The following is a 15,965-nucleotide window of genomic DNA, read 5'->3' on the forward strand; positions in this document are numbered from 1 at the left end:
GAGGAGAATCAAGCCGTTACAGAAATGCAACAAGTCTCTGATTGAGGGGACAAAATACATTGTTCCTTGAAAGGCCATTCTTTTCTCTAGCTAATCCAAATGAAAAAAATCCACTCCAACTATCCACCTTTTTAAAAGGTGATAAGATGATAGGATTATATGCTGTCCAATTTGTTACACTGTGCTGATTTAACCACTGTCTTCTCCAGTTTCATGCCAGTGGTATTTCCCATTATGTTTGAAGGGTAGGGACCCCATTAGTGCATGTTACCATGCTGCATTTATTTGGACTGTAAATGCTCTTCTGAATGTTGGGCTTTGGTTATTGTGGAGTTTGAATGCTTGCCTCATTTGATTTGACAGGGGCTAATGGTTTATGGTATCTTTTAAAAATGAAGTCAATGTTTTATAGAAGAGCATTGATATCTGAAAATAATCATTAACAATGTCCGCTGTGCCCTGTAGATTGTAGAGCAGTTGCTTTATGAAATTTTCCCTTTTAACTGATTAACCATCTTACGTCCAGGAAATAAGATTAAATTTCCATATGAAGATAAAGAAATTAAGTAAGTTAGCCATTCGAGAACACTACCAATGTAGGAAAAGGTTGAGCTTTTTCATCATGGGCTATGATTTTCTTCTAAGCTATATGGTCTGAAACATTTTTACCTGGTAATACATATTTAAAAAATTTGTTTAAGAAAATCACATTGATTGCTATTGGCTGCTGTTATTACTGTATAGTACTGTCATCTGAAAGATGGAGAAAACAATGTAATAATTAAAATGATGAGGGCATATAGACACCCAATATGTTTGATGAACCAAAGTATCTGTCTACCAGTAATTTATTAATCCAATACTGTATGGAGTGGTTTTTCCACAAAAAAAACCCAACCCAAACCACCAAAAAAATTATATTCCTGTCCTGGTTTCAGCTGGGGTAAAACCATGACAATCCCAAATCAGTTACAAGGAATAATCTATAAAACTATAAAAAAATTAGCAAGGAAGAAGCAAGTAGGGAGAAATAACTTAGAAAAATACAATCAACAATTCCTAATTAGGTACTCACAAAAGAAATGAACATGGTTGAGAAGTAAGGCATTAGTGCTGCGTTGACTTTAACTGTATGTTATGTAAAGACAGTGCTAGTGAATGGAAATTGTAAAGTCAGTGAAGTTCTGCAGAATCTGATTTTTAACCTGTTTTTTAGTATTTCTATCAAAGATATGGAAACACTTAAACCCATTACTGATAAGTTAGAGGTAACAGACAGCTGGAGAAATAGATAAAATAGTCACTGATAAAGAGAAGATAGGTTCATTAACTGAGCTGGGTTGAGGCACACAACATATTTTTCAACATACCCAATTTTGTATCTTGAAATAGTAAATGCGCACTATATTTCCATCTTTATTCCAAGAAGCGATTATCCTTTACTAACAAAACCCTCTTTCCCAAGAACAGGGAATCGCAGTCACCAGTTGAAACTGGACTCATGTTGTTATGCTTTGGCCAAAAGCCTCATACATCCAAGAGCTGCAGTATTGAGGTTATATTATCTCCGTATTTGGCGTTGTTCTGAAAAAAGGCTGGAATGCTGGTTCCAGATGGGTGTACTTCAAGAAGGACATTGAAAACTGGAGATGATTCAGGCTGGGGTTGTAAGAATGAAGGAATTGGAAGTTTGCTGTATGGTGAAAGATTTAGAGCTCAATCTGCTTAGTTTAGCAAAAGTGTGGTTAAGAGATCATTTGATCACAGTCTTAACGTATTCATGTGGGGAGCAGAAATGTGATAATAGCTTCTCCGTCTAGCAAACAGAAGTAAAATAAGAACCAACAGTTTGAAGTTTTGAAGTCAGCCGAATTAGTTTGGAATTAAGGTGCAAAATTTTAACAGGGAAGGGAGTTAAACACTGGAACAACTTACCAATAGCTTTAGTGCATTTGCAAACACTGGAAATACCATAATTAATATTGCATGTCTTTCTGAAAACTCACTGTAGCTCAGGAGCAAGTGTTAAGTGTGAAGTAGAAATTGATGCAGGGGAGCCTGTAATATTCAGGAATTGCAATACTTGCATCCTTCGTTAAGTCCAAGACTCTATTTGCTGTGAAGTGTAGTGGCTAATTTCTGCTCATTTTGATTCTGGCTTAACCATTAGGAGAATTTTTAAGGTATGTCTACATGGCACAATGTGGTGCAGGTATCCATGCTCACCCTGAACAAGCTAGGATGGGTAGTAAAAGCACCAAAGCTATGCTAGCATGGTTGCCCACCAGGAGTGATATACAGTGCTTTTTAGCAGGGCTGAGATGCTTGTATGCGATGCTTGGTGATCACAGCTGCTTGTTTGCTCTGAACAAGCTCCTACAGGCAAGGAATACTTGAAGCCCTTGGGAATCATATGTAAAAATAAGGATTCCTCATATAGCAGAAGCAGGTTTCTGAAATGAGGTTTTTTTCCTTTGTCTTTTGCTTTATTGTTTACATGGGTTCAGTTTGAGAACAGATACATTTATGCAAGAAAAGTTATCAGTCAGAGCAAGAAACTGTATTGGATTCAGGAAACCTGTGATATGAAAGTAGTTGGAGGCTGAGAAATAGTGAAGGAACACGTTAAAGACCCTATTCTTAACTCTTACCTAAGTATCAAATTATCTCCATTGTGGAAACATGATACTGGTCAGCTGGATTACTGGTCTGATCCCATGTGGATTATTTTATATGCATTCTAACAGTGTCTGTTTCATACTATTAAATTCTGAGAAACCAAATCTGTAACTTTAATGATAGCTTGTAATGTTTCAAAGTATGAACCTTTCAAAACAAATACATGCAAAAGAATTTTTGTTTAAAATAAAAGAGGATTCTCAAAAAAAACTTTACAATTGATTAATTGTATCAGTTTTACCATAGCAACTTAAAACCAGTTTTATCATATCAACTTAAAACCGGAGTGTACATTTTGTTCGTTGAACTGTCATTTTGATGTATTGGACAGATTTATAGTACAGTTATTGCCTCTGCTCTTTAGATATGAGTTTCCAGTGCTGGCAAAAGGAGTTCAAGAAATCAGCCTACAAACTGTGGATTACTTTCCAACTGTTGAAATGCCTTTTCCTGTCTTTACCTCTGAATGTTGTCAAACCACTTCATAGTACAGTATATGGATCATCTTGTTGATAGGCCTGTGACTTGCCAGTACATCTGTGGATGAGCTACTTAGAGCCATTGATTGAGTCATTGCTAGAAAAGCAGAAGAATTAGAAAAGTACTTGAATCAGAAGGAAAACTGTATAATTAAGGCATTGCCTTTCTGTATTCTATTATGGAGACAACATGAAGCTGCCCGAATGGAGAATGTGCTGGCATAGACATTAAGTTGAAGATCACGGCATTAAAAAAGTCTGACCTGATAGCTAGCGCTGTCTTGGGCTTTTCCACTTGATGACTAATGGTACACCAGCAGTACACTATGTACTTATCTTAAAAATCAGATTGTAACTGTTCTTGAAAGATTAACATACACATTATTCTGATTTTTTTTTCCTGATGTGAGTCTTTAGAAGTTCATGAAACTTTTTTATGCACTTTATGAAATTATAAAATGTGTTTTATAAAAAATAAGGTTTTGCTGCCATATTTCTGACCAAAGGTATCTGATACTGTTTGATTCTAGGCAATTTAGCATGCAGTAGCAATAAACTTCAAGATATTTGGGTGTGGTGAAGCTTTATACTCCCATCAGATTAAAAATATTTTTTCATTGTTATGTTTCACAATGAACCCAGTTTGTTTTTTGATTAAAAGATGCTTAGATTGCCTTCTGTATATATCGTGCTACATAATTATTTATAAAGCAGATCACTTAAAAACTGCACAAACATTGAGATTTAAAATTAGAAGATTTTCCTTCTAATTATCATGTAAAACTTAAATAAGCAGCATTGATCCACATGATTGTTTTCTTGCTAAAATTTTTGTTTAACAGTTTTGCTTTCAGAATAGCTATGATTCATGACTCGACCTAGGATCTGGCTGTGCAGAGATATATATCAGTGAAGGATTTTTAGTGTGTGTCTTTTAGTATTTTCAGGATCCAAGTCTTTACTGACTTGTTAAAATCCTTATTCTCCTTCAGAAATGTTACAGTTTGCATTGACAGGGTAAATTCATATTTGATGGAATCAATTTTTATTCTTGATATTTGCTTAAAATGGAGTGGATGATGTAAACACTTTTATAGTAAATTTAAAAACATCCTATTAATTACTTGATTTAGACTTGTAGGTTGCTTTATCTTTCAGTGAAAATACAAGAGGGAAAAAGTAGCTACATTCTAACACTGCTACTAATGTCACATATTTCATATGTTCCATAAGTAAAAAATCACAAGAGCTGTAATTTGATTACATTTTTGGGGTTTGTTTTTCCTTTTCAGTCGGTGGTGAAGACTGGGCGATTGCTGATTAGCCATGAGGCTCCCTTGACAGGAGGATTTGCGTCTGAAATCAGTTCCACGGTTCAGGTACACAGGTTGTTTGTATTTAACTGTTCTGCATGGCTGAATATGGTTACTTATAGAAATAATATTTATTATTACGTTAAAAGTTTAATTTTTGTTTTTTAAGTTTTTCTCTTTTACGTTTTTATTAAATTTCAGTTTTGTGGATGCTTATGTTACTTTACCTGAACAGCTGACAAACCACGTACCTACCAGGCACTGTGCACAGCACCTGCTAAGCTAAAAAATTTAACTTTCACTGAGAAGCAGGGAGGATGCGCTGTCAGATGCAAAGGAAAAATCTTTATGTATGGTCTGGTTTTAGGTACTTTTTTTACCTTTCTCATATTTTTATCCCCAAAGCTTCTTAAAAAAATACATTCTAGGAATGTTGAAATCAGACACAGAAGAAGAACCCAGGTCTGGTAGAGTATAATGTGGTGTTAGACATGGTGTTCAGAGACCTCCTTAGGAGAGTGGTCTGCGGAAGTGCTTCATGTGTAGTTGTGGCGATGCTCACACTTGTGTAGAGTTTATGTGCACAGAACAGCTTTGAAAGGTTGAGATATACATCAGTATCAGTTGTCTGGAGCATTAAGCTTTAACTTTTTTGGAAGTCCTTTTGAGCTTTCTGACCTAATTTATATCGACACTTGCATACAGATGTTCCCCTTAACTTGATTTCTTTCCTATGCATGTTAGTGATACTGGTTTATAGAACATCTAAACTAATTGTGTCCATCACCTTCTGATTACTATTTTCCAATTATTCTGTTCTTGGAGTAGTTAAATTATAGGACTAGAGAGAAATGGGATTCTAAAATTCACAAAATATAAACTGTACAGGCAGTAGTTAAAGCTTGGGAATTAGCCTTTTTGTAGGAAGGAATAGAGTCAATTGTTCTGGGAATGTAATTTTGAATTAAATATGCATAAGGAGTCGGAAAAATATTTTTCTTGATCTTTGTGATACAATTTCCTTTACAGAGTAATTGTATTAATTTTAATATAATTATATTAAGGCCATTAATTTTGTCTACCAAAATTTTGTCTCCATTAAGAACCCAATATTTACCATCCTTCTGAGTAATTAGTATTTGATCTCCCTTCTTTTATAGATAACCTCTTTGATTAAAATAGGTCTAGTAAAGTCATAAGGTACTGCCAACCGTGCGTGTTGAAAGTGATGATTTTTCTCAAATTCTTACAAAAATGTGAAATAAACTCAACCAAAAGAGCCTGCCTTTTAGTGTCTTGTGTTATTATTAACACTTGAAGAGAAAACTATTCTAAGCTGTGCAGCAGTCTCATAATTTACCGGCATAACAAAGGAAAGCATATGTGTTGGAGAAAAAAGTGAGTTGAACACAAGAAAAGCTTATCAGTAAATATTAATAGAAGAGCATGGGATGCTCAATATATTGCTGAAACTACAAAATGAGTTTTTAATCTCCTCAGACCTCCACTAAGAAAGGTACTTTGCTGATTGATCCATCTTGGGGTTGTTTTTCATCAGAGATGTATCTTGACAAATATAAATTATTTAGAAAACAAAGTTTAAAATGCTTCAATAAAGGGCTATTTATTTCTGTCAATATTGAAAGCAAATATTTGTTTCATGGTGGTAGCTCATAATTTTATATTCATATTTTTTAGGAAACTGGGATTTGTATCCTGAGAAATATTAGTTAATTTATCACACATGCTACCTCAGAATAAATTGGAATATAACTCTTTTGCATTGAATTTATCCAGGGCAAGTTTCTTTCATATAAATTGGTTGACTTGAATCCATGTTATAACCATATTGTCATTACTCTTTGTATCCATTCTTGAAGATTTTATCATCCACACTGAAATTTTGATACCAGTTTTTTTTAAGAATATTCATACTGCAAAAGAGATTAGAATAATATTTATAAAGCATTACAACTTTTTAAACAACAGTATTGCCTTAGGCATAATAAAGACCTTGCTTTTTTTATTCCATTAAAACACTTGATCTCTAAATGATCAAGTTAAGTCCATATGTCTAATATCACTGTGCTGTAAAAATAAAAATGAAAAGTGAAATTCTCTTTTGCTGGATACAATGCATACTGAGAATGCCAAAAATTGGGGATTGCAGTTGGCTTTCCTTTCCACTTACACATGGAAGTAATAAGACTTCAATAAAGTGTGTCCAGTTGGATTAGATGGTTAGTTTCCATATTGTTATTCCATCCTTGCTGTGAGGTCTCTCGTCATAGAAATAAGGTGAATAAAAGTACATAGGTTATTTTAAAAGTTAACTGTCGCAAACACTTCATGGTGACGTACACTTCAAGGAAAAGAGCACGAATGCAAATGATGGCTTTCACTCATAAACTATAGGAGAAAACTGTATTGAACAACTTTATCTTTGCATATGAGAGATTAAAAGCAGTGTTTGGAGAGCATATTAAATAACATTTGTTCTGTGTCATATACAGAGTATTTTAAAGGGGCACAATATTGCATTAAGTGGTCATTTACTCTGATTTCTCAAACACATAAAACTAAGAACAGGATGAAGTGGTGTAGTTAAAACTCTACGTGATACGACTTTGTCCTTTGTATTGATGTTTCATATGTGATCTCAACGGGTATTCTGAAGTGAGCAACAGATGATTGGATAAATTCAATACAGGTACAGTTAATACTTCATATTGATTATATTCTGCATAAAAAAAGTGACATGTTCAGCAGAGAAAGCACTAAACTTTTGCATAAGGCATACAGTTGGAGCACAGTTTGAGAAGCCTTGGAGAAGGGCCCACTGAGATGTCACTTCCAAAATAATGAGGCATTGGGTGTGGAAATCATCAGTACATTAATCACTTGTAATATAAAAGAATGTAAATCCAGTATTTTTGTCCCTGTTAAAAATAAAAAAAAAAAAAGAAGAAAAAGAGAGAAACAGGATGTTTTCAAAGAGGGATGAGAGGGAGGAAAAAGGGAAACATGAGTAGATTATGTTAAGTTGTGTGATAAAAGGCTCTTCTCCACACATAGACATGCAAAGGAGCCCAGAGGCACAACGGCAGGCAGGGGAACTCTGATAACCCAGTCTGGGAAATGGAGCCCTGAGTCAGCTCCTGCCAGGGCTGTCCCCAGCCTCAGCCCCATGGGCCAGGGCAGGGGACACCCAGCACCAGGAGTGAGGGACACTCTGGACCACTCTGCAGACTGAGGGGGCTTGCTGCCTGCCAGTGTTTGGGACTTACGGGATGCAGAGAGGAGCATTTTGGAATCATACAAGACTTATGGGATGTTTAGAGGAGCAACCAAAGGTGGAGAGAGGTGGGGACCTAGGTGGTTTGGGGAGGGATACGGGAAAATTGAGAGATAAGGGAATAAAAAGGACTGGCTGCATATAAACAGGCTGATTGGTATGACTGGCCGTGCCCTGTGCCTAATCAGCATAATGTGTCCTGTCTTCTCATTAAACTCCATTTCTAACTATGTTCTTGAGTGAGACTCTATTCTGTGTGCATGTGTGTGCATGGAGGTCTAAGTGCCAGCCACTGGAATCAGAACATGGGTCATTGGGGCCAGTGTGCCCAGGGTGCCAGACTGGCAGTGGGTGAGTGTGTCAGGGTCTATCACGAGCAAATATCAAGCTGGACTGGCTGGGGGTAGGTTAAGGAAGCCAGGTATCATATGGATCTATGTGTGTGTGTCTCTGAGTCAGCTGGAGACGTTGGCTACTGGAGGAACCAGGATGTTCAAGCCAGCTACTGGAGAGACCATAGGGTCTGGGGTCAACTGAGAGACCCATTGGTGGGTGTCCGGCAGTGACTGAGACAGTAAGGGAGATCGAGGATCCAGGGGAAGCTATTGGACAGACTGCAGTGTTGAAGCCCACTTACTACAGGGATCTGTAGCGCATGTGTCTCTATGTAGTAGTGTCTAAATTGAGATGGATGTCTGTCCTAGCAGCTGGAGTAGGGGCTTCTGTGAGCAGGTGCCAGTAACTGGAGAGACCAAGGATCTTGGTCTTAGGAATTTATATCCTAAGATATAAATTTATAATTTATACCTATATTGCAGGGTAATGCAAGTGCATGCTGTATTATTCTACCTTTCACTTTTGTTAATCTTGTAATCACTTAATTTGTCTATCAAAAAGTGGCAAATATCATCTAATCATAGAATGGTTTGGTTTGGAAGGGACCTTAAAGACCATCTAGTTCCAACCCCCCTGCCATGGGCAGGGGCACCCTGAATTAGACCAGGTTGCCCAAAGCCCCATCCAACCTGGCCTTGAACACAATCAGGGATGGGGCATCCACAACTTCTCTGGGCAACCTGTTCCAGTGTTTCACCACCCTCATCATAAAAAAATTTCTTCCTAATATCTAGTTTAAATCTACCCTCTTTCAGTTTAAAGCAGTTACCCCTTGTCCTATCACAGTCTGTCCCCTGGAGGACACGGTTAGCATTGTGGGCTGGAAGCGCACATTGCTGGATCATGTTGAGCTTCTCATCTGCCAACACCCCCAAGTCCTTCTCCTCAGGGCTGCTCTCAATCCATTCTCTGCCCAGCCTGTAGTTGTGCAGGACCTTGCACTTGCACATCTTTTAAGTGTCTACTGTTCCAGAGCTACTTAGAGGTGAGGCTGACCAACTTATAAGCGTGTTATTTCTCTAATTAAAGTTTCTGAAATTAGGTTAAGCTCTAATCCATGGCTGTCTTTCAATAGTGTCCCTGTGGAAAAAAGCTACCTTACAGAGCAGCAGCTTGCAATCCCACCTCCTCCTTATCATTCTTGTCTTATCAACAAATTGAAGATGATGGTGTGACACAATTTTGGAAAGAAGTGCAAGACTTAGTAGGGGACTATGAAGCAATAGGTTCTACAAGGGAAAATGAACTCAGTTGCGTGAAGAACTACTCCTTGATTTTCAAAGTCTTTCATGCTTGCAACGGTTGATAACCCTTTTATCAGATCTCTTTGTTTGTAGCTGCTACTGTGTCATCAGTGTTGCAATTTAAGTTGTTATGTGTTACTTTTTTCTTACAAATAAAGGGATTATTAGTCTAGGTTCCTTTTACTGGGATGAGCCTTTGAGCATAGCTGTATTGATCTCTGTAGAAAGATGAGTTCCTTCTGAATGGAGCACTCCTGTTGAGCTGACAGTGTAAAGAGGGTAAGGAATCCAAACATAAAGCTGTAATCCTGCAGTAACCAACCACCATCATTTGCAAGAATGCTGTAAAGGTTTTGGTTTCAATAATGAATAGTTCTTGAAAGGCTCATCTGGAGCTGATTCAAAGGTGATCTTTTTTTCTTTAAGAAGTCATTACCATCATCTTTTTGTATTATTTCAAAATTACTTATCTTTTACTCTGGGATGTAATATATTAGAAAGCTAAACTTACACTGAGGGTCTTCTGAATCTTATTGGGGTCTAAGCAACATATCAGATTTGAAGAGAGTTCTCAGATTCTGTTTTAGGAAGGACTTAAATGAAACTTTTTTCCTTTCTCCTAAAAGCAGATGGCTTTTCAATGTGAAATCTCACTTATATTTTTTTGTACATAATGTATTAGAAGACAGTTTTTGAAATTTAGGTATGGCTGAAAATTTCATGGCAATCTGAAGAATGCTGTCTGGTTTTTCATTAAAAACATTTTGAATCATACGTTTTTGAGAGAAAGTTCATCTAAGCCTGAAACAAATAGTTTTTGTTTTTAAAATTGAATTTTTAATAGTCACTAATATACAGTTCTTGCCATTTTCTGGTTTTACGTAACTTCTGTGTATGATAGAATGTGCACATATTTTGAACATTCGAGGCTATTCTGCTTAATTTCTGGCACATTTGGGTCCAATAAATAGCAACTGCTTGATTGTAAGACTTTATCAGCACTGAATTGGCATAGTACAACATGTAACGTTCATTCTTGTTATTCAGGTCACCTTTCTTGTCCTTCTTTATCCAAACTCCATCTCAGCCAGACCCAATACACAAAACCTATACTACTGTTCTGAGAAGTGAAGGCAATTTGGTGGAGTATATATGTGGAAATTGGAAATTGAGGAGAATAGTATTAAGATCGCTGGCGAAATTTGTAGGTTGCTGTTGTAGATACGCGCCTGTTGGAAAAGGATTAGGATGTGTGTACTGACTAGTGGCTTGATTTTTTTTCCTAGTTTTTAGGCCTTGTACCTCAAATGTCACCCCCCCAAAAAAAACCCAAACAACCCTACTAAAACCATTTCTGCTTTCTGTGGGGCTAGATGTTGAAAGGCTGTATGATGGTTACAATTATATGGTGGTTACTGTATTCTGATAGGTCTGAAATAAATGTAGAGAATTAGCATGTACCATCTGAGATTGATCCTGCAAATACAGAAAATGTATGTCACAGGAAAGTGTTGGTGGTTTCTACATATTCTCTACAGATAATGGTTAAGTTATCGAAAAATCAAAAATTATTACTAAAGTTGAATGTTTTCATTTAATGAATTTAAAATTCCACTTCTGAATTTTGATCTTTGTGTACATCGGTAACATTATAGCAGCATATACCATGAAAATGTATGCTGTTATTAAAATTCAAGAAATGCATGTGACTAAATCAAGTGTTAGCTGGCCTGGTAAAGATCATTGCTGTCTATAAAATAACAAGTCAGCACAGTATTTTTTGTAGAGGGTTGCACAGATGTAAAAGGGAACATATTTTCTTCATACTTGCAAGAACAGAGTGATTCTGGTTTAATCGTGCTTTTCTGTCTTAGTAGCAAAGTTTCTTTTCTTATTGTCCAGTAACCACTTTGGCCCTGGGCATCTGGCTATGCCTTGTGAGGATCCAGGGAACAGGGGATGTTGGGTCAGCTACCACCGAAACGTACACGTGACCAGAGCTTAGTCCTCAGGAGTCCTTCTAGAGGACTCGGGGTGTTTCTCAGAGTTTCATAGGAGTTTCAGTCTTATAAAAGATTGACATTTATCAGGGGATAGGTCCTAGCAAATTCAATGAAATAACCCGTTTCTGAGAATTGAGTTATGTGATCTTATTTTTGCAGTTCTTCAGTTCTGTATCTAAAAATTTGATATAATAACCTTTGTCTATTTAGACTGGTGGTGCTTTAGATTTCCTCCTGCTGCTGCAAAATAAGGCTTAATCTCCAGTAAGTGGTATAATTTCCTGCTAGTGTGTGACATTAGGAGAAACTATTAGGTGAGGTATTTTTGTGAGAAGCATTTCAAGAAAAGGAAAAGTAGATATGTCTAGGAATGCTTTTCAAAGATGTAAGAGTTTCAGAGCAATTGTATTCTAAAGCAGGGTGCCATAGAAAGAATTTGCCAAAACATCAAAAAAACTCCTTCAACAACAGCAACAACAAAAATTTCAATGATTTCAGCAGTATGAAGATTTAAAGTAAAATAGCCCTAAGTCTGATATTGGACAGGAACTGTCTTAAATAACTATTATTTTAAAGAGTCCTAATGAAAAAAATTCACCTTTCCAACAAAATGCTTTCAGAATGTTTGAACTGAATAATTTTTCATGCTATTGCATTATCTGTCTTAAGAATTTGAGATGTTGAGATATTCCAAACAGTCCTATTATTTCAGTTTTCTGGTGAACTGAAGTTATTCCCAGTGAAGCTGTGACAGTCCTCCATGGCTCTTTGTGATTCTTGGAGGAAGTGATTGCAATGCAGTACTCCAAAATATGTGAGACCAGGTTTGAGTTTCAGATTACACACCTGTGTCTGTACTTAGTGTAATAGGAACCTATTAATAATTTGATGTGATCTGTGAGGTTTATTTTGAAATGATAGTGAGTAACATCGAATCTTGTGCTGGTGCCACTTAAAATCTAATTTTAATGAACAGGCTGTAAACCTGCATTAAAGTCTATCTTTATTGATAGAGTAATTGTTATTTATTTTATATTTAAATAATTTAATTCTCACAATATGTATTGAAGCAAATTGCCTTTTCAACTGACCATTGAGATATAATGGAATGTATATGTCTTAAGAAGTTGGAGGAGTTTGAGGTACAAATTGTTAGAACTAAATTATAGAAATGAAAGAAAATTGAAATAATTCTCTATTGAGTTGCAGAAATAATAAAAAAGATGGCTCAAACATGTTTTTTTCAAGTTGATTAGAAAGATGATTGAGCACAGGCCAGCGTCAACAGCTTTTTGCAGGACACAGACTTTTTTCACTATTGAGTACCATTTAATGGAATGGCTGAACAAAGACTAAACTGTGGACTAAATGTGACACGGATACCCAAGAAAAAGACGTGCTAAAACATGTAGGTACAGGACTATGGTAGTTCAGATGACATAAGAAAATAATTAAATCTGAATTCATGTTTTGTAAGTTTGCTTCGACAGAGTCACAATAGGCAGTAAAATTGGAAGAGATGAAATACTGACACAATGTAGTCCTTCATTTGCTATCCTATTTAACTTTGTTTGCCACTTCCACTCTTTTAGCCCATATAGCAGGAATTACAAGCTATAAAAGCCTGATTTATAGATCACAACATCAGTTTCTGTCACTAGGAGCATGATCTAGGAAGTGCTGGTATAGAGTATAAAGAAAAGCTGGAATAAACACAGGGAAGTCAATTCAAGTTGGAGGTAAAATGTATAATAATACCAGTGATTTGAAGGAAAAGAAAATCAAAACATATAGCAATAAGCCAGAATAATGGAAAAGAATGTTATTTCTTAAGGAGTTGGGAGTAGTAAGGGAAATATCATCAACATAAAGTTGCCATTCAGTGGCAAGTCTGAAGTCTTGCATAGTATTGAATGTCATCAGCATATTTTGGTAAGCAATGTAGAAAATAAGTGAATAGACAAAATGTAACAAAACCAGGATTTGTCAAAGGAAATAAAGCTGTATCGTTCATCAATGAAAACTGAAGTTTGTATACTAAAAAAAATGTTAAAAATGTTAAAAATGTTAAAAATGTTAAAAAAGTAAAGTGATACTGAAAAATCCAGTAAAATCAATATGAAAAAGGGTCTTTCATATTAGAAATTTGTCTTATGAATTTAATGTGAATCTTTTATACTTATTATCAAAGTGTTATTCTGTATCTTAAAGAGCTTTCTAAAGAGCTTGGATACACAAATAAATATTTGAGATTTTCTGTTTTCTTTTGTACATAGAAGATCAAGTTGTGTGCTTTGTACTCCACTTCTAGACCTTTGCCTGTTGCTGCTTGTGAGATTCTCTGCTGCAATGCCTGCACAGCACCTGGTGCTTGCCAGCCCAGCGGTAGGGATTCGGTGGTTGCGTTTGTCTGGCAGAGGTGGTATTTTTTCTGAACCTGTATCACTTTCAAAAGAGAACCAAAACCCATCAAGCAATGAATGTTCTCAGGGTAGTGCCTGTATTTTCTCTACGTTAACTCTTTGATGCCAAAATTGTTCTGAATGTTATACTGAAGTCTCTTATTATAGTTTGACTCACTGTGTGGAAGTATCTTAATTTTCATCTTGTTTCATGTTCTGATACCTATGACCCATACAGAAGTCTTGTTTCATAACTGTAAGAAATGCAGCAAAAGATGAATGGACTTGCAAGAAGCTTTCTTCAATGTTATCATGTCATAAAGTCCAATTTAATCATGAGACTGTGAACTTACTTTACTTTTGGTGGACATAGGAAGGAACAGATCTCTCTAAAATGCAAACAGAAAAATCATTATAATAGTGGCCTGTGTTATCAGTTCAAGCTACAAGGGAGTGTTGTGTTCCTCTAGGTTGGAATAAATTCTGTACTGAGGACAGAAAAGTGGTCTAATGATTTGAATATAGCCAAATATTAAATGGGACACACAGTAATCTGTCTGTACTGTGTAAAACTCCCAAATACATTTCTTAGAATAAGCAAACAACCCCCAAATCCTAAAATAACATTCCAGTTGGAAAATGAAGTGCTCCAGGATTGTGGTGGATTTTTATAAGATCTGCCCCAAAACGCACTCTCTAAAGTTGTAAACACAGAGTGTTTCCATGTCTAATTAGTCCAGTCTCTAGACACAACAAAAATCAAAATGTCTTATTCATCTGCAGTTCAGCTTGAAGTCTCTTCAAGTGAAGAAACGCTTCATGGAAAGGTCCATGTCAGAGTGGGCACGTGTGCTAAGAGTTGTCCCAGCTGTGAGGTTGCTCATGCACGCTTGCCCCTCTTGTTTTTGGGGACAGTCTCATTCCCTGCATGAGAGGGACCACAAGCCAATGCCCACTGCAGGCAGTGTTTCAGCCAGCCACTTGTGGCACATCCTTCTGATGGCAAATGATTAACACAAGCTTGAATCCTGCTTGCGCTGGTTTGGCATGTGTTTCTACACAGTTGAGTGTGTGCCCTGCCTACGTGGCTATGGATCTGTCCTGTCCAAAAATTATGGGTTGGACTAAGATTTTCTTGTGCATCATGGGAGTATCCTCACTGCCAGCAGGAGCTAAAGCTGTTTCTTTTTTTTTTTCTCTAGAAAGGTAGAGGCAAGAATGAGACAAGAGCTTGGCAGTTTCCATAGTCACTGAAAGGAGAGGGAGAGTAAGCACTGCCTCCTTACAAGTCTTTAATCAGTGAGAGAACAAGGCCACTGGTAAGGTTTTGAGGGGCCATTCCCAGTGTATGAGAACAAACGCCTGTCCTCTTGGAGTACACTGCTGTCGTGGTTTTACCCCAGCTGAGCACCGCGTAGCTGCTTGCTCACTCAGGATGGGGGAAAGAATTGGAAGAGTTAAAGCGAGAAAACTCATGGGGTGAGATAAAGACGGTTTCACAGGTAAAGCAAAAGCCACGCATGGAAGCAAAGAAAAACAAGGAATTCATTCACCACTCCCTGTCAGCAGGCAGGTATTCAGCCATCCCCAGGAAAGCAGGGCTCCTTCACGCATAACGGTTACTTGGGAATACAAATGGCATCACTCCAAATGCTGCCGGCTGTCTCCTTCCTCTTCCTCAAGCCCGTTACATGCTGAGCATAATGTCAATATGGTCTGGGATATCCCTTTGGTCAGTTGGGGTCAGTTGTACTGGCTGTGTCCCCTCCCAACTCCTTGTGCATCCCCAGCCTCCTCACTGGTGAGGTGGGGTGAGAAGCAGCAGAGGCCTTGGCTCTGTGTGAGCGCTGCTCAGCAACAACAAAAACATCTCTGTATAACAAAACCATCTCTATATTATGAACACTGTTTCTAGCACAAGTCCAAAACGTAGTCCATGCTAGCTTTGCTGCTATGGGATCGGAGGTCACGGATGGGAAGGATGGGTGGGATGACAGGCATGTGCCAGTAAACAGCTCACAGTGGATGGAGCAGGGAAAGCTGAAGACAGTGGGCAGCTTGAGACTGCCGGCTTCTCCAGACAGACATTTGTGGTAGGCAGCACCTGGCAAAATCAAGCGCTTTTTAGGAAAGCATTCAACTGAGAAAAAATAT

At 37.3% G+C, this 15,965-nt stretch overlaps 1 protein-coding gene across 3 annotated transcripts in view; it reads left to right on the forward strand.

Moving 5' to 3' along the window:
* BCKDHB (branched chain keto acid dehydrogenase E1 subunit beta) overlaps window positions 1-15,965 on the forward strand; it is a 127,273-nt gene that overhangs the window by 63,880 nt on the left and 47,428 nt on the right. Inside the window, exons 9-10 of one of the 3 annotated variants that reach the window (XM_075747570.1) lie at window positions 4,451-4,537; window positions 4,673-5,592. The exons of 1 other annotated variant lie outside the window; for it this stretch is intronic. In XM_075747570.1, the coding sequence (XP_075603685.1) occupies window positions 4,451-4,537; window positions 4,673-4,702 (117 nt within the window). In that variant the 3' untranslated portion in view covers window positions 4,703-5,592. Of the gene's footprint in view, window positions 1-4,450; window positions 4,538-4,672; window positions 5,593-15,965 lie in introns of those variants that run through there. One more of the 3 variants, XM_075747567.1, reaches the window with a different exon arrangement.

The sequence above is a fragment of the Balearica regulorum genome, chromosome 3 (genome assembly GCF_011004875.1).
Source record: "Balearica regulorum gibbericeps isolate bBalReg1 chromosome 3, bBalReg1.pri, whole genome shotgun sequence".
NCBI classification, from domain to species: domain Eukaryota; kingdom Metazoa; phylum Chordata; class Aves; order Gruiformes; family Gruidae; genus Balearica; species Balearica regulorum.